General features: G+C 38.7%; 1 protein-coding gene across 1 annotated transcript in view; it reads right to left on the reverse strand.

Annotated features, from left to right (window-relative positions):
* The window catches only part of SPAG17 (sperm associated antigen 17), a 300150-nt gene that overhangs the window by 244980 nt on the left and 29267 nt on the right, over nt 1-25903 (reverse strand). Inside the window, exons 2-3 of the mRNA XM_053591252.1 lie at nt 16693-16833; nt 15980-16075 (exon numbers count right to left, since the gene is read on the reverse strand). Coding sequence (XP_053447227.1) covers nt 15980-16075; nt 16693-16833 — 237 coding nt within the window. The remainder of the gene's footprint in view (nt 1-15979; nt 16076-16692; nt 16834-25903) is intronic.

A 25903-nucleotide genomic window follows, 5' to 3' on the forward strand; every position in this document is an offset into this window, starting at 1 on the left:
TCTGCCATTTTAACCTGTGGGCAGTGGACAAGTCACTTAACCTCTTTGAGAGTCTCCCCTCATTTGCTCCATGACAATAGTAAGATGTAAAGCTGCCACACAAAGTTGCTGTTGAGAGCAAAATTTGACATTGTATGTGAAAGTATTTTGTACTCTGAAAAACATTTTCCAAATTTCAATGATTTTGATTCGTATATTCTTTTTAAGAGTCCCCAAAAAGAGCATTGCCTGTTTGGAAAAATGTCATGTTCCAGAAAACATTGATTCAACAAAGACTAATGACCAGACTGAATGGATACAGAAGAGGTTTCTTTTTAACAAACTGATTTATGGTTATGAAGAAATAGCTACAGGTGACTTGCATCATTGCCCTAAGTCTTGGGCCTTGCTAACCTCTTCCTCACTCTTCTTGTACACATGTACATCTCCTCATGACTCCGCTTTTTATTTCTGATAAGTAAATGCACAGCAAAAGGATAGTGGATATAATGGGTTAACCTTCTGAAAATGCAATTTCATTTCATTTAAACCAGGGTTTTATGGACACTGTGCCTGAATTCAACAGGCGGGTGCGGGGGCTATTTTTGGACAGGCAGAATTTCCAGCACCTCTTAAATCACATCACACAGCAATTGCCTGCTCCACCTACACACAGGGCGGGCCACATACATAAAACAGGACACCAGCCCAGGGTGAGATGAAGAAAATTTCCCCCATATGATGACTAATGCTTGTCTCTGCCTTTGAGAAAGGAAAAGCATCACATACAGAACTTACCAATGCATTTTCCTTTGCTTTCTCTAAAGAAGGGGGGAAATGTGTGTGTGTGTGTGTGCACACACATGTGCAAGTGTGAGTGTGTGTGTGTATGTATTGCTCCGACAACTGAAGAATCCTGAAATGAACCTCTATAGGAAACTCCTGACAATGTTCTGTGGATGCTTTTGCATGGGGAAATTGAAATAAGTTGGCAGGAAGAATTCTTTCTGCCTAATTCAAAGCAGACATTTTACTGGGGGAATAGCAAATCAGAAATTTGCTGTCAGTCCTTGAAATTCTATTTGTTATAAATAGTAATATATTAGGTCCTGGCATTAAATCCTTCCCTTCCTTTCCCCTCTTTTTGCCTCCATGATATTCCTAAAGCAGATCTTTGAGGATGCAATCCAAGACTAGCTCCTCATGAGGGATGCAGGACACAGCCGTCGTGGCCTGTAAGTAACTATGTGACGTGTTATTAGATGCTGTTCTGCTTTTCTGCAGTTCCAGAGATAAATAAAAGGATAAAATTAACAATAGGGCTTGCAATAACTAAAGTAAGTGGATGATTGTTCAATACCGAGAATAATCTAATTAAAGATTTCCTGGTGAGTTAGTAAGCTCAGACAGAATTTGCCTTTTTCATATGGATTCTTCATGAAGGCTAATTAGGAAAATGATAAATTGTTGGTTTGGGAGTGTTTTGTGTGGTACCAGCCTCTAGGCAGTGCATCCTGGTGGCCTGGCTCAACATTAGAGTTGTATAGATTTCAAACAGTGTGAGCACCATGATCCAAATGAGCATGAAGTTAAAATAAGAACTTTTAAAAGAAGGTATTTATTGAACAATTTATGTTTTTCTGGGTAAGGATTTTTGCAGGACTGATTTCCTACATTTCAAACTACTCAATCTGTAAATATATACATATAAGTGTATCTCTTGAAGCAGTGTAAAAGTCATATTTTAGTTAGCCTTAAGGATGTTTTTTCTTTTAGCAAATCAAGTTTGTGAAATAAAAGAAGGAATAGATTTTTAACATACAAATATCTGTCTGAAATTCATTCACTCAAATGAATATTGAGTGTCTATAATAGGCATAGTAGGTTTTCTATATATACACATAGGAATTTTTATCCAATAAATTTTATCAAGTTCAGTTTGATATTTCTTCTTTCTTTCCTCATAACTCAAAGATCGAGGAAAAAGTTGGAGCTTTTAGAAATACTTAAAACATGCAAAAGCATGAAAATTGTTACCATGTCAGTCACAGATACACAACTCCCCTCACTCCAAGGAAACAAGACCTCTGTATCTTTATTGCATCTTGGACTGTTTTGTAAGTGTTCTGCCCTCCCCCCTTTTTCATTTCAATATGAATGTCTGGGGACCATTACCCTCTTGGCTGAAAGTTGTGAACAATAAATGAGGTCAGCTACAGGGCTCAATGAATAATAGACCAAATTATATTAATAACCAGGGCATAAATGTGTAGTTTTTACATCAGACTTCTTATAGGCTATGAAAATGTCGTGCAATATCATGGAACAAATGAATTTCTTACAGAATTATTGACTATGAGCTCTTGAGGGCAAAGGCCATGTCTTATTCGATCCTGTGCCCATTTCCCAGCTTATAGGAGAAACCTGGTAACTAACTGCTGAGTGAGTGAAGGGCAGGGATGAGCGTCTGTATCCTTTATCCTGTGATTAGGTCAGAGACTAAGAAAGGAAAATGCAAAAGTAAGATAATACAGAATAGGTTCAGATTCCAGGGAAGTGTTTTTATAAACTTTTTCTGACCTATATATTTATAGCAAAAAAAAAAAAAAATTATATCACAAACCATACACATAGACTCCTAAAAGTTGAAGCAAACTAAATTTCTTTGTAAATTACTAGGATGTCTAGCATAGTTTAAAAAATATTGTAGTTTCATTTTTTTCAAATTGGATGACTAGAAGAATATCTAGCATTACTCAACCACTTAGAAGAATCAAATTAGTGTGTAGACAATCACGTAGAACATATTATCCAAGAGGGAACATACTGTTAAAGAGAAAAGTGACAGAAAGCTCCTAAAACTAGGAAGGAAATGAAAAACAGGCAGTCCAGGTGGCCAGGACAGGCCAGGAATCAGGAAGGATTCCCCATTACAGGAGAGAGCGAGTGAATGTCTTTCAACAGTCTACTTTCTCACCAAGGAATCATACAATTCAGGCCACAGGAGAGTACCCTGCCCCTCCCAAACCCTGAGTCTAAGATAGCAGCCAGGAGATTGAGAGAAGGACCACTCCAGGGAGGGAAAATGCCTTTGCCCCACACTCCTTCTTGAAGACTAAGTACCTATGACAAGATGTCATTCTCATCCCTCACTCTTTAACAAACTGTGCAGTCCTGGAAGCAAGCAGGATCAGTCGTAGGCACTGGGGAAACTCAGGCTATTGCTTATAGAACTGGGAATGGTGAATGGGCTTCTTCAATCTGAATCAAGAAGAGAGTAGTGGTTTGGAAACAGCCACTAGTGCTGGAACCAGGTATTGCCCCTGGGACTTGAGTAGGACAAGAGTTGCTGGTAAGGCTTGGTCTTGAGCTGGGTGGGGATTCCTAAAGCCCAAGGCTGAGTTGCGGGCTTGGTGCAAACTCTCAGGTCTAATGAAAAATCTGGATTGGATGCAACTGCTATGACAGTGCAGCAAGCCCCACCAGGACTGGCCCACGAACAAGAGAGACATAAGTCCCTCACCTCCCACCCACCAGTTAAGGTTGAGGATGCTGAGAGGAGATCCACTTTCCTTCTGGCAGGACCTTAGCACAGTGGCGGTTGGCCCTCGTGCAAGCATCAGCCAGGGCCCTGAGGACTATTCCTTCCCTACCAGTTGTTGCTGGTACTTGCTATTGGAGTGCCAGAGTGCAAGCCTGCCCAGACCAGCTCTACCTGACTTCCCCACCCCAAGACAGAGTGCAAGATCCAGGGTCCGGACAGGGGTGTTTTACAACCCAATCCGTCACCTGAGATACTCAAATACTCCTCCAGGGGGACTAAGGTTTGGCATAAAAACCTTACTACTACCACCTCAGCTAGTTCCTACCTGCAAGTACCACTTACTGGCCTGGAGGCCAGCACACGCAGTCCACTGAAACCACTGCCAACACAAGTGTATGATGCTTGAAGAGCATTTTACTGTCACCACTACAATCTTTATCCATGTCATGCCCAGAAACTTGAGAGCCCACTTACCTGGGTACACTGCTCTTGCAACTGGCACCCAAAAAAGCCACTCAGAGGCCCAGAGTCATTGCCCTGCGTGCAACTGCCAACACAGATTCCAGCACATACTATCTCAGGGAACAGGGATTGACACTCTTAGCCCACATCTACTACCACTAAAGGCTGAAGATAGGCCCATTTGGCAGTCTAGTCCCTAGCACAACTTCATCAAAGCCTCCACCAATAACTTCATCCTAATACACCAAGAAAACCAGATACTACTGGGCAGTGCCTGTGGCTAAAAGAAGTAGGGTGCCGGCCCCATATGCCAGAGGTGGTGGGTTCAAACCCAGCCCTGGCCAGAAATTGCAAAATAAAAGAAAACCAGATATTACTAATACTGTGTATAGCCAAAGAAATCATACAGAGACTTCACCACTGCATGAACCAAAGCCCCTGCCCAACCAACATCACAGTCATAAATTGTAAAAAAAAAAAAAATTTCCCCCTGACAGTAAATTCAAAACTAAGAAGTTACTATTACAACAGATGAATATAGTCAATGTAAAGATATAAGAAGCATGAAAAGACAAGGTAACATGACACCCTAAAGGAAACACAACAATTCTACAACAATATATCTTAACCAAAAATAAATCCTCAAAAATTCCAGATAAAAAATATTGATTTTAAAGAAGCTCAGTGATTTACAATTCCAATACAAAGAACTCAGAAAACCAATTTACCAAGGAGATATACACCTTTAAACAAACCAAACAGAAATTCTAAAATTAAAAAATTCATTGAAGAAAATACAAAATACACTTGAAACTTCAACAATAGACTAGACCAAACAAATAAACAAAAAAATTCATGACTCAGCCAGGTCCAGTGGCTCATACCTGTAATCCCAGCACTTTGGGAAGCTTAGGAGGATCACTTGAGGTCAGGAGTTCAAGACAAGTCTGGGCAATGAAGCAAGACCCTGTCCCTACAAAAAAAGAAAAAAAAAATAGCCAGGTGTTCTGGTATGCATCTGTACATCTGGCTACTTGGGCACAGAGGCGGGAAGATCACTGACCCTATGCATTCAAGGCTGCCTACTGAAAGCTATACTTGTGCTACTGCACTCCAGCCTGTATAGCAGAAGAATAGCCTATTTCTTAAAAAAAAACAAAACAAAACAAAAAACAAATAAAACAGGTCTTCTGAAACAATCCAGTCAGACAAAAATAAAGGGAAAAAGGAATGAATAGAGGCTTTGAGATGTTTTGGATTATATCAAGTGAACAAATTTACAAACTATTGGTATTTCTGATAGTGAAGAGACAGCAAAAAGTTTATGGTTAAATAAAGTGACCAAATTTACAAATTATTGGTATTCATAAGGGTGAAGAGAGATCAAAATGTTTAGAATTCCTTTTGAACAAAATAATAGACGAAAACCAAGCAGAAAAAACATAAGCATTATGGAATATAAAAAATACATGACACAGAAAGGGGTATAGAAATTAGTAAAAAAAAAAAAAAAAAAATTCCCAAGTCTAAGAGGAGATATAGATATCCAGATGCAAGAGGTTCAAACATCCCCAGGAAAATGTAATACAAAATGATTTCACCATGGTACATAATAATCAGACTCTCTGATGTCAAAGTGAAAGGAAATTATGAAATCATAAGAGAAAGCAACAGTCCCCTATGAGGAAACCCCATCAGGTATACAGCAGACTTCTCAGCAGAAACCTTACAGCCATAAGAAAATGAGATGACATGTTCAAATTTCTGAAATAAAACCAATGTCGGTCAAAAATTCTATATCTAGCAAGATTAAGCTTCATAAATTAAGGCAAAACAAAGTCTTTCCCAGTCATGTAAATGCTGAGGGAATTTATTACCACTAGATAAGCCATATAAGAAATGTTCAAGGGAATCCTCAATGTAGAAGTGAAGGAAGGATGTTCACCATCACAAAAACACATTAAATGTAAAACTCATTAAGGCAATAACACAAAGAAGGAAGAGAAAAGAATCAAATGTTACCACAATACAATTCCACAACACCACAATGATAGAGAAAAGAAAGGAACAATAATATGTCTGGAACCAAAGCTCATATATCAGTATTAACCTAGGAACACACATGGACTAAATGCTCCACTTAAAAAAAATATAGACTGATAAAATTGAAAAAAAAAATTGATCTACTATATGCTGTTTACAAGAAGCTTACCTTATTTGTAAAGATACATATAGACTAAAAGTAAAGGAGTGTAAAAAGATATTCCATACAAATATAAATTGAAAGTGAGGAGGAGTAGCTTAAGTAGAAATCTTAAGCCACAAATAGTATTTTTTAAAAAGGAAAAAGGTCATTATATATCGATAGAGGGATCAATTCAGCAAGAGGATATAACAACTCTAAATATTTTTATGCAGCCAACACTGGAGCACCCAGATTCACAAAAAAAAATCTATTAGTAGACCTAAAGAGAGAGATAGACAGCAAAATAATAATAGTAGGGGACTTCAGCGCCCACTCACAGCATTACACAGAAAATAAAAAAAGAAACATTGTACTTAAATTGGACTTCAGATCAAATGGATCTAATAGACATTTAAAGATACTCTAGTAAACAACTGCAGAATATATATTATCATCAACACATAAAATATTCTCCAAAATCCGTCAAATGTTGGGTAACAAAATAAGTCTTGACAAATTTTTAAAAATCTAAATTGTATCAAGTATCTTCTCCGACCACAATGGAATAAAGCTAGAACTCATTACCAAGAGAAACCTCAGAAACTACAAAAATATAGTAGAACCTCTGTAAGTTGATCACTCAAGGGACTGTAACAAACTGATCAACATACAGAGGTAGTCTGTTCTCTCTGCCTGAATATTTTCCCTCACTCTTTCAGTTGATTCTTTCTTTCTTTTTTCTTCAGTTCATCTCCAAACATTCAGACTACGATATTTTTCCCTGTAATCTGGATTTAAAGCAATTACCCCAATTCATAATAGTGTATGTATTTGTTTGCTTGCTTGATTTTTTTATTTAATCTCTGCCTGCCCTATTCAAATGTAAACTCTATGAGGGCAGGGAATTATATGTTTTATTCACCAAGGTAAATCCAAACACAGATTTGATAAATAATTGATCCTTAAATATTGTGGAATGCATGAGAATGAAATATTTCCTAAGCCTTTGTCATTGAGTATCATTTGGTGATTTAGCCAAATGTGTGTACAGCCTGATTATAAACCTAATTGTTTCCTGCATGCTGATGATTAACCAAATTTTACAAAATAACATATTTGTATCCTAAACTACAAGATTGGGGGAGTTGAATGTTGGTGGTCTAATTTTATTTTTATGCATATTAAAATAAATGTATATGTAATTAAAAAAATGTTTTATCCATGAACCACCTAAAAGCATCTTATGGAAAATTAATAAAAGAGCAAGAATTTTTAATGAATGAGACCTGCCCTCTGCGAGGTGTGGAGCAAGCCCTAGACTCTTAGAACCGGCACTGATGACCCTGTGACCATGAACAAATCATTTGTATTTCCTAGGTTTCCATCTCTGTATCTACACTATGAAGATAGTAGCTGTTCGGTCCAGTTCACATTTAATGTGAGAATATTTAATGAGAATGGTTGTGAAAATCCTCTTTTGACCTAAATTATGAGATTTTATTTTTTAAATTATTTATTTTAGAAAGAGTTACTACAACTTTTTATTTCTTGGAGTGTTTAGTCATATTTACTCCTGATATGGCATAAAAAAGAAGAATGTATATTAGTTTCCATCATGGTCATGAAGACTAATGTAATGGGATACTGCAAATACCCTTTAACCACTGATTTACATTTTTTCTTCTTCTGCTTGCTTAATTAGATGTCAGCTTATCTTTCATTAATCATCTTCCAATTAGTAAAACTTACGCTTATAATTTTCACACTCATGTTTTAGCAATTCTCTTCACAGTCAATAGCCAAGAGGTAGAAGCAACCCAAGCATCCATGAATGGATGAAAAGATAAAGAAAATGTGGTATATACATCAAATGGGATATTATTTAGCCTTAATAACAAGGAAAATCTCACACATGGTACGACATGAATGAACTTTGAAGACATCATGCTGAACCAGTCACAAAAAGACAAATACTATATATGACTCCACTTAAATGAGGTTCCTAGAGTTTTCAATTTCACAGAAACAGAAAATTCAATAGCAGTAACCAGGGATCAGGTGTGAAGGAAATGGGAAGTTATTGATTAACGGATATAGTTTAAGTTTTGTAAGATGAGAACGTTGTGGGGATTAGTTACACAACAATGTAAATATATTTAACACTTTTGAACTGCACAGTTAGACATGGTTAAGATGGTGAATTCTATGTTACATTTTTTCCACCATAATAAATTTTTGTAAAAGCCTGCTTGTAGATATGTTTCTACTACTTTCATGCTACAGCACTTACTGTGACTGGGAAAAGAAATTAAAGAAATAGTAATAAAAATTACTAAACTTCAACGGACGCTTACTTTATAGCAGTTACTATTTTATATTAACAATTGAATTTAATCATCAACACATATTTCTAAGATAGATATCATTCTTACTGATTTTACAAAGAGAAAATTGAGGCACAGCAGGTTTATGTAACCTGCACAAGATCACACAGCTGATAAATGGTGGAACCAGGGTATGATCCCTGGCAGTTTGGTTGGGTTTGGGGCATCTGTCCCACCAAACTGTCAGTAGGTATTCTGGAGATGAATTTGACTGTCATTAATTAGTTTAGGGTCTCCTTTTCTTCCCATATGTGCCTGCTAGTTAAGTATGTATTAACTTCCCTCTCGTTTCTCATCTTCCCCTCTTCCATCCCCAGAAGAAAAGAACCAGTCACCTTAACCATATAAATCTTAACTGTCAGAATGAAAAATCCCTGTTGATCCAAATATTTGGGCAAAGGTCACTCATCATAGTGGCTTAAAATTGTTAGGTCCCTTCATCAACTGCAGATAAATCTTCATTGCTTGAATAGAAGGAAAATTAATAAACATATCCTAGAACTATTGAGAGATTTAAAACTTATATCTAATTAATGAACAGTAGTTTGTATTCAAGACATGTTAAACTACAACAAACACTTCCAGAATTTAAACTATCTATCCTCAACTTGTGTGAGAAGTAAGTTGAAAAAACAGGCTTCTGTGTCAACAAGTTACTAAGCCAGACTGACTCCAGTTTCATCATTTGTAACTGTCTCCTGGCAGACTGTTAAGAAGATGAGGTTAACCAATTTTAATATATATGAAGTAGATGGCACACAAGAATTGAATAAGTGTTTAACACGTGGCAACCTTTATCATCAGCATGTATAAATGTGGGTTATTCACACAGGCAGAGAATGACACAGTCTACCAGATCCTTCTCCGGCATCCTCCAAGCATGGTGAGCGCAGAGTGCTAGGGAGGGTGTAGGAGCTGCCCCACTAAGTAAGATCTGTAGGAGAAGCTGTGAGGACTGCTCTTCCTTGGCTGAATTTTGCTTTATTCTTGCGGCTAGTTCTCTTCTGACATCCTTATCCTGGAATTCTCGCCTAGTTTCCTGCCTTGCCCACTGCCTGACTGTCCTAACTGGCAACCTAATCCTGGTGGGGTGTGGGCTTCCTGCTGCTGGACCCCAGGCTCCAAGGCAGTGGACACCATACCTCCCCAGTGTCCACCTCCCACTCCTGGACAGTCAGCTATTAGTTACCAAGTGGGCTTGGCAAACTGCCTGTGCTCCAAGGTGTTAGGAAGTTGGGCTGTGCTTTGAATTTTTTTGAACGTCTTTGCTTGAGTTGTGCTTTCCTTTGAAAATAACTCCAGGTTTCTGATCTGAAGGGCAAACACATTGGCACCCTGGGAGCCCATTCCTGAAGCAATGGAGTCTTGACCTTCTTTCCCTCCCCAACTAGTCTGAACTCGACTTTCTCTGCTGGGCTGCTCTGGCCTCCTCTGGAACTGTGGAGGCTCAGTGTTAACACATCTGACTGCTCTTTTTCCATCTTGACAAACCCATTGGGTTGCAATCCTTCATAACCTTTTACTGTCTAACCATTCCTAACAGTGCTATTTTTCCTCTTCTTCCCTTCTTCCAAAGCCCAGGTTTTGGCACAAGAACTCCTAGATTGTTTTTATAGTCCCAAGGTAGTACTTCTTTGTTACAGCTTGCTATTCCTAAATTTTATTTCAAGTCTCATTATTTTACATTCATAAATATCAGGTTGTATTAATTGGTTCCAGCTTTAAAAATGTTCCATCAGAGGTTATTTTCTGCTATTTTGATAGTGGTTTCTAAAGCTGGAATGCCAAGGCCCTGATGTGGCCGTGTTGTATAGGCATCCCTGAAAGACTGATGTGGAGTAGAAAGATACGCATATTCTGGGCCTCCCTGTGTTCTTTGAAGATTGCACTGACCATAATAGCTTCAAAGAATTTCAACAAGTTCCTAAGACATGACCTTCCCTTTCCGAAAATCACGTTGGCCAGGCTTGCCTTAATCAAGCTGTGCTTTTCTAAGCATCCTCTTACTTGATCTCCTGCAGCAGTTTTTAATACTTCCCCTACAAGTGAAGTTAAACTAACTGGCCTGTAATTTCCTGGTGTGTCCCTAAGCTCTCTGAAATAACGGCATTAGGTTGGCTACCTTCCAATTCTTCCAGAATTTTTTTTTGTTTTGTTTTAAAACGCAGGATTGAAAAGGCCAGAGAATGCTTCCTGTCTCCTTTTTTCGTTTCTTCCATGACACACTGCTCTTTCTGTTCCCAGTAGAGCAGCCATTCTAATAACTTCAAACCTCTTCAATGTTTCCACATATTATTTGTTCCTATCTCTGAAGCATGAGTTTTCCATTTTTCATTTTGACAAGGGCTATCCCCCAAAATAAGAACTTTCAACTTTATTGAATTGACTATTAATTCAGGGAGCTATTTAAGAAATGAATTTTATATTAGGAATCTGAAAAAGAGCAGCAGACTATATTATTAATAAATCTGTATTCCTATTTCTGAATTATTATTGAATACATGTTGGAAAAGACCTGAGAAATATGTTCACACAGAAAATAGGAACCAAAATGTGGAACTCTTACATTTGGGCATACTAATACAATGAACTAGCAAAGTGTCTTTAAAATCTGATAAAATTACTTAATTCCAAAGATATAACATTTACATCCTACACCTTTTAAGGTGCATTTGGCACACTTATTTTCCTGATACTTAAAAATATCATTTTAAAAATGTCAGGAAAATATCCCCACATTTAATGGTCTGTTAGTTACAATAGGAGGCTCACAGAATTATTTTAAGACATTTGTTAAATAAGTTATTTTATTTTATTTTTTTACTGATAGGAGTAAAGAAGAAAATAATTATTTGCCTTTGTAAAACTGCACCATATTACATAATCTTTAAGATTGTTCAATTTCTTTATTGTATAGAAACTTTGAGAACTGATTACATTTTGATATAAGTCATCACCTAGGGCATCAAAACTTTTATTCTTTATAGACAATTTTTGTTTCAGCATGCTTTCATTTTTTTGATTCTGTAGTGACATAATTTTTCTTTTGTAGAAAATTCACAGGCAGGCACATAAACGGTGGCCATTTGTGAATTAGGACTCATTTCTGGGCAGGTAGACATGGCAATTATCATCATGAAATTAAAAGAAACATGGAATAGAATTTAAAAACTTTTCAGATGGCTGGCATTGATTTCAATAAGTTGAATAAACAAACCCCTGCCAGCCGGTAGCTTTTTCTTTCTAATTTATCAAAGTCATAATGTCACATCTGAAATTTGCACATCTATCTTATAAAGTTCACCTACTGTGTATCAGGTTTAATCACAAGTGAGAGAATCTTTGCATTTATGGTACGCACAGAGAACATTTCACTTGGTTTTAGGTGATCATTAATATTTTCCTTTTTAATTTTGGTTAGGACTAAGAATACCTGCAAATGAACAGTTCAGATTCTCTGTATGTGCCATAAAGCATACACACACAGGAAAATACTTGTGCATATTTACCACATAAATTTAAGTTCAATCATAAATAAAAAGCTTGTACTTTCTCCAGTGTTTGAAATGTTTTCTCATAGACTTTCATCTACAGGATTTTAAAATTGTAATTAAAATAAGTACAGAATTTAATCTTTCTTATTGAGTGATTATTTAGTACACATTCATTCAATCTTCTTGCTTTTTTTATTGCTTTTCTTATTCCCTTTCCCTAGAATGCCCTCTCTCATACTTGAGTGTCAAGGTCCACCCTTCCAAGGGGGGACAGCTTTGACACCAATGGAAGGATACTAGGTTTGTGGTAAAGTAGGAAAACTTGATGTTATATATTTAAATATGGTTAAATCCAAATTCTTTAGCAGACTTCATACTTTCTCTGTACGTCCACTTTACTGTGTGCAAAAATGAGGATTTTATATTTCTTTTTATTAACTTTGATGTGAATTAACTGATACCCCATAATATATCTAAAAGATCAAAATTATAGGCCTTTTCCTTTCTTTCCAAATGTCACAACTTCTCCACAAAAATTTCTCTGGATCCCGCCTGCCCCTGCCAACTACCCCAGCTAATGAGAATCTCACCATACCTTCCTTTGAACTTCCATAACACATCACCAGTCCCTTAAAGACTTCACTGACCATTTTGTACATTGGAAATATTTACTGAATGCCTACTATGTTTCAGGCTTATGTGCATACATAGTTCCTCCCCCGCAACTAGGCCTTAAGCTTCATGAGTTAGTCTTTATAACATTCATATTCCCTCTTCCCCTTTCCATTGTCTAGTGGTTGTTGGCACTGGTGCTTGAACAGGAATGTACTTAATAATATTAATAACATTCGGGAAAACTGAATAATACAAGGTGTCCATAAACTTTGTGTGCAATCTAAAATAGTTGTACGTACATAATGCAGGCAAAATTTGTGTATCAATTTTTTATTTTTTTTTTTTCAGAAAAAGTCTCACTCTGTTGCATGGGCTAGAATGCCATGATGTCAACCTAGCTCACAGCAACCTCAAACTCCTGGGCTCAAGTGATCCTCCTATCTCAGCCTTCTCAGTAGCTGGGACTACAGGCGTCTATCAGAACACACAGATCATTTTTCTAATTTTAGTAGAGATGGGGTCTTACTGTTGCTCAGGCTGGTCTCAAACTCCTGAGCTCATGTGATCCTCCCACCTCCGCCTCCCAGAGAACTGGGATTACAGGCGTGAGCCACCGTGCCTGGCCATGTATCTATTTTCATGTGTCAGCATCCTCAAGTAGGATTACGTGTGGGAAATGCTGATATGTCAGTGTGCTTCATCTTCATTATCATATGATAATAATGATAACGATAATAATAAAGGAAAAGCCAACATTCCCAGGAATATACATGAAGGAGACTATTTATTCTGTTCTTATTCCCACGTTCTTTGAGTAGTTCCTGCTGAGGAGCAAAGCATGGTTTCCAGAAGGTGAAGGTGAATGAACAAATGCATCATCCCTGTGGAATTACATTAGCACAAATACAAGCAGGTTTTTAAAGAACTACGATTTATAAATAAAGACTCTCTCATATATACAATATCGTGGTAGACAAAATTCTAAGGTTTCAGGGGAAATTATACAATTTCAAAACGAGGCTGTTGTGTATACAACACCAAGCCATCCAAATGAAAAACTGAGCAAATTGCTGAGGAATGCGGTCTTTGTGAGCCCAGACATTTTGACTTGTCACTGGGGATATGTGATGTGGTTCTGACACGGTTTCGTTGCACATGGATGAACTGCACTGTGGTGAAGTGTCACTAATTTGCCGCTCCTAATCAGCCCCAGGCTAAGAAACCAGAAAGCCAAGTTAGCTAGAATCGTGTTTAGAGGATAAATGGCCAGGCTCTGTTTTACGTACAATGAGAATATCCTACAAGGATTGATAGAAGTAAATATAAGTGCTTGAAAACATAGCTGTTGTGTTTTGAGTTCTCCCTCCAAAATGGAGATTTTTGTGAACTTACCATGTCACATAAGCAAGTTTGTTTGATCATCTCTTTCCCCACATTATAGAGAGTCCTTTGTGAAACGAAATGTAAGACTTTCTAAATAGGCTCCTGAGGAGTTTTCCTATGGAAAAAGTTCTAGGTGCTATAGACCACACGAGACTTTAAACAGAAATAGACTCACGAACACACTGTCGAGAAGTCTCTAAAGATTTTTGGCTCTGGGCCTTTCCGAGGGCCACCACTCACAACTACCTTGGAGCCCTACAGACATTCCCAGTGGCTTTTTAGTTCACCTGGAATGAGGCACCAGGTGACAGAGTTCTCGAGTAGGTCCTAAGTGCACAGGGACTCCGACTGGAAATGTGTCCCTCTTCTCCAGATGTGCAGCCGTCTTTGGCTGATGCTGGTGCTATGCTGACCAGGAGCTGGGATCTGTTTAATGTTCTTCGTCATTTTTGTTGCACTGATTTGTGCTAATGCATGTCTGGTACACCTACGGTCCAGCCTCGGGGGCGCTCCATCTCGCCTTCTTTTTTCTTCTGGAACTATTCATAGAAGAGTATGTGAGCAGGTGTGAGAGGCTTTTTGCCCAAATTCTCCACCAGAAGAACGTGGTAGAGCCAGATATGAAATGGCCCTCTGCTGAGGGAGAAGTATACCACTAAGAGTCACGGCACATATTGGAGGAGCGGCTGTCTGGCTTCACTCTGGCTTCATTACATTGCGCTATCCCACAGCTAAGTCAAATGCTTGTCCAGATTAGATATCAAAATTGGCCTGTTATCATCACTGATTTTTACTGAGCATCTTTGAAGAAGAAAGAGTCCTTCATGGGGCTAGTGGATCCCAGACCTGAGAATTGGACATGGATGTCTCTGGCCATTTCAGGAGAAAAATTTCAGTGGCTTAAATGCATTGTTTCAACTGGAGCACACTCATTCAGAACACCCAAATAAAAGACAGAAGGTGTGTTATTTGACTCCAAATGCACAGGTAAGTTTGCCATGATAGTGAGAAGGGTGCTAGCAAACAGTTAAGGCTATAAAAATCACAGTATGGTACATTGAAACTTGTTCAGATAGTACACAAGCAATACTAAAGAGACTGTTATGTAATCACTTAAGACCTGAGACACATAAAAACTTTATTAGTCATCACTGAAATAAAGTGCAAACAAGTTCGTCTTAGAAAGATCCAAAACTCTTTAAATTTTAGGTTTCCAGAGCCATAAAACAGTACCTAACAAATTTTAAGTGATATTCTAATTAATCACCAGATTTTTATAGTTTCTTGAAAGCTGTAAGTTAGATATTAACAAGGCAGGGTGAGACGAAACCTCCTTGTACTGAGCAAGAGTCCTGAGTCCTTTGCCTAAGCCCACTGGGTCAGGCAAACATGACTTTCACACTATGCAGCTGCTGGAAATGGAACGGGCCACTAATCTGAAGAGTATTGTTATTTTCATATTGATTACAGTGCAATGTAAAATGTGCACGAAGTTCATAGGAGAATTATTCCAGCTGTGTTCTTGTTTTATATGAAAAAAATGCCCCACATTGTGGAGGCATTTCTGTATTGTTTCTTTGGTGAAGCTAGATAATATGATTCGCTTTAATTCCATCATATACTCAGCAATTACCACGAAAAGGTATGGCCCAGAATTTTTGTATATAAAAGTTTCTGATTTATATCTTTCGGTTTGGATGTAATGATGGTATAAATAATCTGGAACAATTTTATTCCTAATGGGGAATTTTGTCAAAAAAAAAAAGGAGGCAAATTTGTTGTGTGCACCATCAGGAACAAATATCTCCAATGAGAACCAGGAATTTACTTTCAAATAATAAATAAAATTTAAAAAATGGCTATCATATTATTATATGTCAATTATTTTTTTCTGAAAATTACAAAAATCTCTTCAATAAACACTTTCACCTACCTCATAAAATACGGGAGCACTACTACTTCCACCACCTCCAGGTTTTTTTGCTTTTTTAGATGAGACACTTCCAATAGTTGAATTAATTTCATCTATCTGTAAGAAAATTAAAGTTATTTATAATGAAAAAGAAAGGCTTACTTAAAGAATGCTTAGATATATATAACTTTCAAATATCTAGGTGACTTGAGGTTTTGGGGAACCTAGGGAAAAAGAGGTGACCAATAATTAAGAAGAATATTTTGTCACTTTTGTAAACTGTTAGTAATTGTGTGGGTATTGCCATTGGACAGATCTTTTTCATGTTATCTCTCCCCTCTGACTTCTGACACCTATGCTTTTCTGTCTGTAGCCTTCATTTTCCAATTAGTCATGCACTTCCCTGGAATCTTTAATAGTCTAGTCTTTTATTATCATTAACCCTTTTATTGAACAATTCCTCATAGAACCTAGCGTGGTGCCTGGTATGGCCTCAGAAATCTTTGTCAAATGAATGAATGTTGAATGGGTAAAATTAATGAAAAAAAAAAAAAACCGAATTCATCCCGATTAAACAATTCATGTTTTTTTCTAGTTAAATATTTACTTTAAATTATCCACCAAATTTCCAAAACAGTACAAGAATGTGATAGTTTTATTATTTTATAACCCTATTCCATTATTTTAGGTTAATAAGCAGCTTCCAGGGGCTCTGACTCAGGGAGGGGCAGTACCTTCCGCAGAACGTTTTCCCACGAGACTATACTGAAGAGCTTCCGCTGGGGGGCCTGGACGGCAAGGGTGAGGGCCTGAATCAGAAGGTCGTCCTCAATCTGGTTTCCAACCACAAAAGCAATGGAGGCCTTCCAGTCGTTCTGTTATACAAGCAAAGGGAAAGAGATTTTAAGTATTCCTGGCTAGGTAATTTTGTGTCTAAGGTTTTCACTGAAAACAGAGTAACCTTCCTACTAATTTTCTCTTGAAGACAGGGTTGGCCTTGTCGTTTATGTGGGTCTCTGATCTAAGCAGCCGCAAGGCGGCAGTATTGTGCCAAATTTCAGTAACTTGACACAAAAATTTTTTTTTTTACTTTCAAACTAAGACTTTCATTTTAAGGAAGATGACTTGAGAAAATGACGCTTTAACTAGAACGCGACCCAAGAATAATCTGGTATTGGAAAGCAATAGTTCATTTCTATGTCACAAACACATATTAAGCTGTAGTCTCAAAAGCAGGAATCTTTATATTTTTTTCCTATGGTACATCTGAAGATTCTAAATAGTGCTAGGAATATAGAAGGAGCTCAAAAAATATTTGTTAAATGTTGGGTAATATAGATGAGTTGCCAAATGAGAACAAATCTTTTCCTCTTAACGTCACACAAGAATCCCATTGTTAATTCACAAGCAAGTCCTCCCCACTCCCAAGAAATAGGCTAAAATATTGCACAAATATTGCCATGTGAAATTTTGCATCAAATAATTTAAAGAAATAATCTACTGAAGACAATAATTTTGTTCGGTACTTTCTTTTTTTTTTTTTTTTGTAGAGACAGAGTCTCACTGTACTGCCCTTGGTAGAGTTCCGCGGCGTCACACGGCTCACAGCAACCTCTAACTCCTGGGCTTACGCGATTCTCTTGCCTCAGCCTCCCAAGTAGCTGGGACTACAGGCGCCCGCCACAACACCCAGCTATTTTTTTGTTGCAGTTTGGCTGGGGCTGGATTTGAACCCGCCACCCTCGGCATATGGGGCCGGCGCCCTACTCACTGAGCCACAGGCGCCGCCTGGTACTTTCTTTTACTGTTTATTGTGATGATAAATTCTGTTGGCAGATTAGGCGTGAAGCTACTGAATTACCCACCAGGAAGAGACTACACACAAGTCAGGACTTGTGCCATCTCAAGGAGAGATGGAACAAATAAGCACAGTAAAGACATTAGAAGAGAGAGGTGATGAGGAGGAAGGGCACTCGAGCCATGTGACCTCTCCTGGCCTTGGTTTTCCAGTTTATAAAGTGAAGGTCTTGGGCAGGGCAGTATCTAAGCCACCCTTTTGCTCCTCCCTAGAGGCCAGATTCCAGTACAACAGTGGATGTAAAAACAATGTCTAACAAGATTTCAGATGGTCACACAAGTTTAATGAAATGCATAATTTTATGTGGTTCTTCTGGTCTCTGTTCAGTTTATAATGAGGTTGATGACAGAACTAAAATGTAGGTGGGAGGAAAGACCTGAGCACAAATTCTTTCTTACCACCAAATATCGCTTGTCCTAAATTCTTATTTTCCTTCAAGAAATTTACTAACTACCCAAAGACCCACCCAACTTTCAATGCTGTTACCCAAACAAAAAACACATATAAAGGCAAAAAAAAAAAAAGTGTATTAATGTGTATTTTACCCTGTTTCCCCAAAAATAAGACAGTGTCTTATTTTAAGGTGTGCTCCCAAAGATGCACTAGGTCTTATTTTCAGGGGACGCCTTATTTTTTCCTGTAAGTAGGTCTTATTTTCGGAGGATGTCTTATTTTCGGGGAAACAGGGTACTTACAGTGAGTCAGTGAGAGTGTCCGTGCATGCAGGTAGGTGTAACTTTATGTGTTTTGTTATAATGAGCTTAAAATTCTCTTTGTTAATTCATCATAGATTGAGCATCTTTTTTTTAATGTTCTGATTCTAAAATGTAGGTATATTTATAATGTATTCTTTAGGAAAAACATTCCATTATAAAAAAATGACCTTTCTTGCATTAGATGCCTTTCTTTTCTCCTGTCTATACCCTCAGTCAAAGCTGTAACTGTAGTTGTCATTAAAGGGTGAAAATCTCTTATATTCTCACAATAAAGTGTACATGGTTCCTGGACAGGCAATACCTCGAATTTCCTGGTAGTTGTGCCTCTTCCTCCTTTATTCCATTGCAAGTTTCCTTGCAATATTTGAAAGCTAATGGCTCAGCTTCAGCTCTTTTGGGGACAACTGAGAAAGAGGGCAATGTAGTTCATCTCCTACCTGTCAAAGACAGGTGTTGACCAGTTCAGACCAGTAAAAAGGGAAGAGGAGGAACCGGCAATTATTCTGAATCTGCCATGTGCCAGACATATGTGATCTCATTGAATCCCTAAGTAACCCCATGAAATAGGTGCACTAATACTTTATAGATGGAAGCCCAAGAGGTCCAGTGAAGTTAAACCCCTTGGTTCAAGGTCATTTTGCCAAAACATCATGGAGACCACATACATGGCTTACAACTTTTGTGATCATTTCAGAACACTTTTGAGAACTGTTCTTCAGGGTCAGAATGCCTTTCCATAATCCTTAAATTGCATCCTTAAATAGACTACTTTGGCCGTAGTAAAACTAATAGATGAAGATTTAAATCACATGTTTATTGTGTAGAGCTTTCAAACACAGATTATATATTAAACCCTTAAAATATTGTATGATCACTTTTTTAAAAATGATGGCTTTACAAATGTTCAGAGACATTAATTTCCCAAATGTCTCTCAAAGACCGGAGCTCTGGCTTTGCTCCAGGATGCATCTCCACACAAGACTCTCTCTCGGATTTGTGGCACTGAAACTTCTAAGATCCCCAAGGTGTCACCCCCGCCGGACACGGTTCTCCTGGGTTGCAGCAGTTCCTTATTTGTTCAGCATTATCTCCACAGGAGCTGGGGCTCTGGGCCACATCTCTCTGTTGGAAAGGATCTTAAGAGTCCAGTTCAGGTACAATTTCCTGAGTATATCCCCTCATCCACCAAATGCCTGCTCTAAAAATTGGATCTATTTTGCAAAATAGAACACATGGTTTGAATGATGTCTGTTAGAATGATGGTTTCGTGTCTAATTGCATAGCCAGAACCTTAGTAAGCATGAAACGGTGGAGGAGGCAGTGATAGTACAAACCGAGATGAGAATGTAGTGGGGAGGATGCACTGTCTGTGGGCTGCAGCAGAGGGCAGCGGGATGCTAGGAAATGCACATTTAATAACAAAGGAAGAGCAAGTCATTTCCCTGCGTCTAACTGCAAGGAGCAGTTAAATAAGTGACATTCTGTAAATAAAATTTCTAAATCTTTGTCTTAGTATTCCAGGATAATCATAGATTCCAAATTCCTACCAACTGGCAGCAGTTTCAGAAATAGAAAATTGCTTTAGAAAAAAAAATCAAATTCAAATTAGGTTTGGCAAAATACTATTAAAAACACTACTTCACCCGTATCCCACCCTAACAGCAGTTAAACGAAGTCCTCAACTTTAAGTTCACAGGAAAGCAAGAGAAATTCAGTGTAGGGAAAACAAGCAGTGACCACGGGGAGAAATGAAAGTATAATGTGTGCCACTCAATTAACCATGAGCCCAGTAGTGTTCCTACCTGGAGTGAGTTTGTTCAAGAGAGTACGAGAAGTTTGGGTGTAATTAGTGGCATGAGCTGAGAGAAAGAAAACACCAATCATTTTAGAGAAACTACTGTAGGCAATGGTGAAGGAAGAGAGTTTAGGTCTGCCCAACCTCAAACACCTAGGAAATAAAGTTGGCTTTCCAACCTGGAGGTGCATATGATTACTGCAGAGGGTTGCCCCCATGTAGTTATTGATAAAGTCATTTAAAGGATGGGATGAAGTCATGTGCGGACACAATCCATTACCTTTTATTTACTTTACCAGTCTCACCTAATTTGGAACCTGGCAGGAGGGCATTTTAACCCAGACACTTAGGACAAATCTCTTACAGCAAGAGAGTATTCATAGGAATTCAGAGAACCTGGCTGTCTCACGTAAGTTCCAGAGATGCAGGGTAGATTTACAACTATTTTTATTTCATACATGGCAAATTCTCTAAATTTTATTTAGGCATTACCTATTTTAATGTAATTACAAAAAGCCTTTCAAAAATAAGTGACAAGTAGCTTTTGGATGTGATCGTTTCCTTTATTGGCACAAAATAATTGGCTGATACGGGGCATGCTCCCTTCCGCTGCTTTTGCTAGAGTGTCAGGGGCCCACGGCCCTGAGAGAGCTGAGACGAGAGGCCCTCAGTCTTCTGCTCAGAACTGATCAGGGCCTGTCGAGCTCTACAAACCAGTAGTGGTCAGCACCTTCATTAGGAGAAGTATAAAAGCCTCAAGTAAAATCAATGCAACATTTAAAAAGTCAAGTTTTATTAAGAGCTATTTAACACTGTACAGATACGCACACCCGTACTTTATGTCAATACTCTGTTGAAAGGATAACCTTTTTGTTAAGTAGATTTACTGCCAAATGGACAGGGATTTGTGAATGTCTTTCTCAGACCAGATTTTTCCTTCAAAAGGAGTCTTGGATCTCCATCAGCAAAGGAGTGTTAGTATGGGCTGTTGGCCAGCAGAATAAATATTTTTATTACATAGAACTGGCTGCTACAATCATATTTGTCAAAAAGGGATTCTAACTATAAAGTAGGTTGAAAATATTGTTAGATAATAAACAAGAACAATAAACAGGACCAGGATGTGCACTTACTCATCTCTTGACTGCCTTTAGTAAGTCAGTACTTATTGTTGCAGACACTTCTTTAATTATCTATCCCTCATAACTTACTATAAATGCTATGTTTTCAGTTACTATCATCATGCTGTTAAAGTCATTCTTAGTTAGGAATTCTTTCGTGCAGCCATCATGTTTTCTCAAGTAGACTGTAAACTCCTTAGGTTAGAAATGATATTTTATATGCCTTTGCACTTTTGGGGGCCTGGTAGTGAATAGGAAACATAAATATATGTTGATTGATATTTTAAAGCAACAGAATACTTGGGCACTGAGAGGATTTTGACTGTCCAATCATAAAGTACTAGAGTGTAGCATGTCAGGAGACTGGAGGGTGCATGTGTACAGTCCGTACAGCCCTGACCTCCTTTAGGAGGAGAACACGCATGATTCATACCAGGGGTCATTAACAGTGGTTTGGGGAATTGGTCCTTGTAGCCTTTTCTCTGCTAAGACAAATTTCCCAGGAGTGACTCAGACAATCAATCGGATGCTCGGGTAAGAAGGCAGCTACTCCAGATAGGAAAGGAAAGGCCAAGACCCACACACAGACATGCACCGACTCTGAGACGGCGCCTGCCTCCCTGTCTTTCCTGCTCCCTCAGCTCCAGTAGAAGGGACTGCAGTGCCTGCTGCCTCTGCCCTTCCACCTACCGCCCATAGGCTGCAAGTCCTGCCATTCCTTTCTCTTCCAAGGTGCCCTTGAAATTCTTTTGAGCTTGATTCACATTGGAAGAACATCAGGGCAGGGTGAGGAAGAAGGGAGACAGAGTGAAGCAGCACATAAAAGGAGCTGTCCTGGCCTAGAACCTGGGACAGGTCAACCTGACACCTGCCTCCTGCAGCAGCACCACTGCCTGTTTCATCCCAGTACCGTGGCCTTCTCGGGGGCGTTCGGGGCTGCACGCCCAACTCTCTTCTCAGCTCTGCTCAGTGAGGTTGCTTTAATCACTTGAAATCTGCCATGGTGGAAGGAGTCAAACTATGGCGATGGCAAGCACCCGGACAGCAGGTTATTAAACATTTACCAGAGTACCACAGCCTCCATCCTAGGAAGATCTGCATGTCTAAGACTGACTTGGAGGTGATTCTGACTGGGAAGGCCAAGTCTGTCTCTTAGAAAAATATTGGGGAGAGTAAAGCAAATTCTATCTACTGCACACAAATCCCACCCTCCCCAAACACACACTCTAACAACAGTTGGCTGATGTTTCTTCAGGCATAACCCAGCATAAGTGCTATTCTACAAAACGGGCTTTATGCAAAGCAGATTGCAAAGGAACTCTAGGGCTCTCGTTTCTTCCTGACCAATCCCTCCACTTCCCACTCAGGCACCTGGACACTGGGCCATTACTCTGGGAAGTCCCAGAAATGCCCTGCCCACAGGTGACTAGGTTCTCTCATGCCATAGTGCCCTCGTGGGGAAGCGCGGATCATTGTTACCCAGTGACTAAGAGCCTGGGCTCAGGACGCCAACTGCCTAGATTCAAATCTTAATGGACCAGCTGTGTGTCCTTGGGTGAGTTCCTTAACTGCTCTGTGCCTCACCATAAATGAAGATGATGATAGTAACAACTTCTTGTGGTAAAGAATAAATGAGAAAATACATAGAAAGCCCTTCTGAGCATGCACCTGGCAATAATCTCAGCCATCATCAAGGATATTATTTTGAGGGGCTTCACTTCTTGTTAGTCATTAAAACAAACATGTTTAATCCAAACAAGCTGCTTCAAGAGCGAAGAGCTTATAGGGAAGCCAAGAAAAAAAAATCAGAACATCCATCATTGCATCAAGAAAAGGCAGATATTAATTTGAATAATATTGTTTGGAAAATAATTTTCTTTTGTTAAATGATGCATTTCTAAAATATTTTAGGTCCTTGGAAGAGAGGACCAAAATCATTACCATACTATGTTCAAAATTCTAAGAGTGTATAATTTTTTAGAGTATGGGAGAGAGCGTGAACATGGCAGGAGGTATCTTAAAGTCATTCTGTGCCCGATGCAAGTCTGTCAGAGACATTAACCCATCACCAATCATGAAAACAAACCAAAACATTAGTCAACTGAGGAGACACTGAGCTAACTGTAGGTCCTGTGTAGGGGCTGACTATGGAAGTGATGGCCTCCAAGGTGGCCGTGTAGAGGACCAGGGGCAGAAAGCAACCCCAGCTCCTTTTCCTTAGAGATGTCCATCCACTTTCTTGGATTTAAAAAAATATGAGAATGGGATCAGCTGTTTGCTGGCTGAATTACAACTATTAATCTGGTTAATTCTGTGGATCTTGTCTTAAAACACAAATACCACCCAAGGGTAGTTCTTAATATAAAAACAAGAGGAACTAAAGCTTATTTTTGATAGAGAACCTTAGTGCACCTCTCTCTCCAGGTAAGACAGGCTCCCTGGCCTGCTGCGTCTGGCTCCATAGGATCCCCTCCCATAGACCTTTCCAGAATCTGCCACCCCCTTCTCCTGGATAGAATAAAATTTACCCACATTACTTCTGATTCAATTCAGGGGCTTAAGAGTTGATTTGATAATTAGGTAAATAAATATATCCCAAGGTTTCAGTGACTAAGGCCATTTTAAGCTATTTCTTCTCTCCAGCTTACCTGCATTTTTAAAAAGGAATCCCAGTGACCCCTGGACTAACTCAAAGGGATGACCTCTGTTGGTGGCATTTTAGGCAGTGGGCTGGCTGGATCAGTGGAATAGACCCCCCCTTAGAATCATACCACCTAGCCGCTTCCCATTTCACCCATGTGCCTGGCATATAGTAGCATTCAGTAAATGTTTCTTTGAACTTAGCAGCCAAAACCACACACTAAAGAGAATTTTTATACATGCTTAGTATGGGAAGGCTGACTGAGTATGTGGCATTTTATCAGCCACACTCAGCACTTTGGAAGGAATCCTGCCTCTACCTTACTGAGCATTTGAGAAAAAGCTCATTCTTTTGATGTTTAGATAACACTGTATGTGTCTTATATTCACTGATGAGAACCCAGTAGTTTAGAAAAAGCTTTTCTGTGCATGTACACACTGGCTGGTTTTGTCTTCATAAAAATTAAATGTGATCATTAGTTAGAATTATTGACATTCTGGTATAAAGATGCAGAGCTCTGAAGTGGTGTCAAATTCTGCCTCTACAATTTCTTAGCCAAATGACCTTGGGCTTCTCTTTGTGACTCAGTTTCTCATTTAATAAAATGGATCTAAGACTACTACATGCAGCCTACAAAAGATTGCAGGACTCCGAAGAATAAATACACGGAGGATCATTTTATAAATTGTCAAGCACCACAGAAAAGTTAGATATTAACATATACAAGGGAATTCCCCTAATTTCCCATATAAAGTTCTGCAAACATGGGTTAAAAGAGCTGATTGCTGTTATAATTTTGAATCTGGATATGTCCTAGGGATCTTCTTTGGATGGTTTAGCCTCTGGCTTGGGTTGTTTGATTGTTTTTCTTTCGTTTTTTCACAGAGCCCTTGGCCCATCCCACCAATCTAACACGTGAGCCTAATTCAGTTTTGCTCCATGCATCAGAGAGTTTTAAGACAGCTATTAAAACACCACATGGAAAAGCTTTGCAGGGAATTCTACTCCACAGAGAAACCACAGAACCACTACACACCTTAACTATCTCCCCACCCCCAACAGTTGGCTAAAATTACGGCTCCATTATGTTAGTACAATCCAACCAGTTTTATTGCTTAGAGCAAAATCTGAGGTTCAAAATGAACTTCAGAACTTAAAAAGTAAGGCAAACCTCAAAAGGAAACAAGATTCTTTGGGTTTTAAAACAAATATTACATATCAGAGACATTCTTTTAAAGGAGGATACCAAGAAAAGCCAAGGGGAGTCCTGCTAATTGCTCCACAAATGTAAAATTGGAATCAGGGACACATCCTGCAAGAGGCGATCTCTTTTCATCATCATTCATTAAGAACTACAACCTTTCATCAGCTCCTTCCTCAGACTTGAGACCTTCTTTTACTTTCCTTGAATCACTGTAATGTGGCGTCACCATCTTCCACATTGAAAATTAAGATATATTTTCAAGACTCAATATTAGCTCATTATTTACCTTATGGTGGCCCTTTCCTTTGCTTTCCTTCCACTTTCCTTCCTCTTATGTAAATGACATTTTTCCACTGAGATCTGTGGTACATTCCATGGATGTGTTTTGCCTTGGAACTAGGTCAGCTCAGGGGAAACAAAATAACCAGCCCACACTCTTTCTAAGGAGCCATCCATGCCACAGAACTGTTGCTTGGTCAACTGTCTCATGGAGGGCTCATTTTCTTGCAGTTCATGCGAGTGTCCTTATTTTCATTTGTTTCCTGCAAGGTCAGGCCACTGAGTTTAATTTTTGCTTCCATCTTGAGAAAGTACAAAATGCCCAAAGCTG

This window comes from Nycticebus coucang, chromosome 5 (genome assembly GCF_027406575.1).
Source record: "Nycticebus coucang isolate mNycCou1 chromosome 5, mNycCou1.pri, whole genome shotgun sequence".
Taxonomy (NCBI): Eukaryota; Metazoa; Chordata; class Mammalia; order Primates; family Lorisidae; genus Nycticebus; species Nycticebus coucang.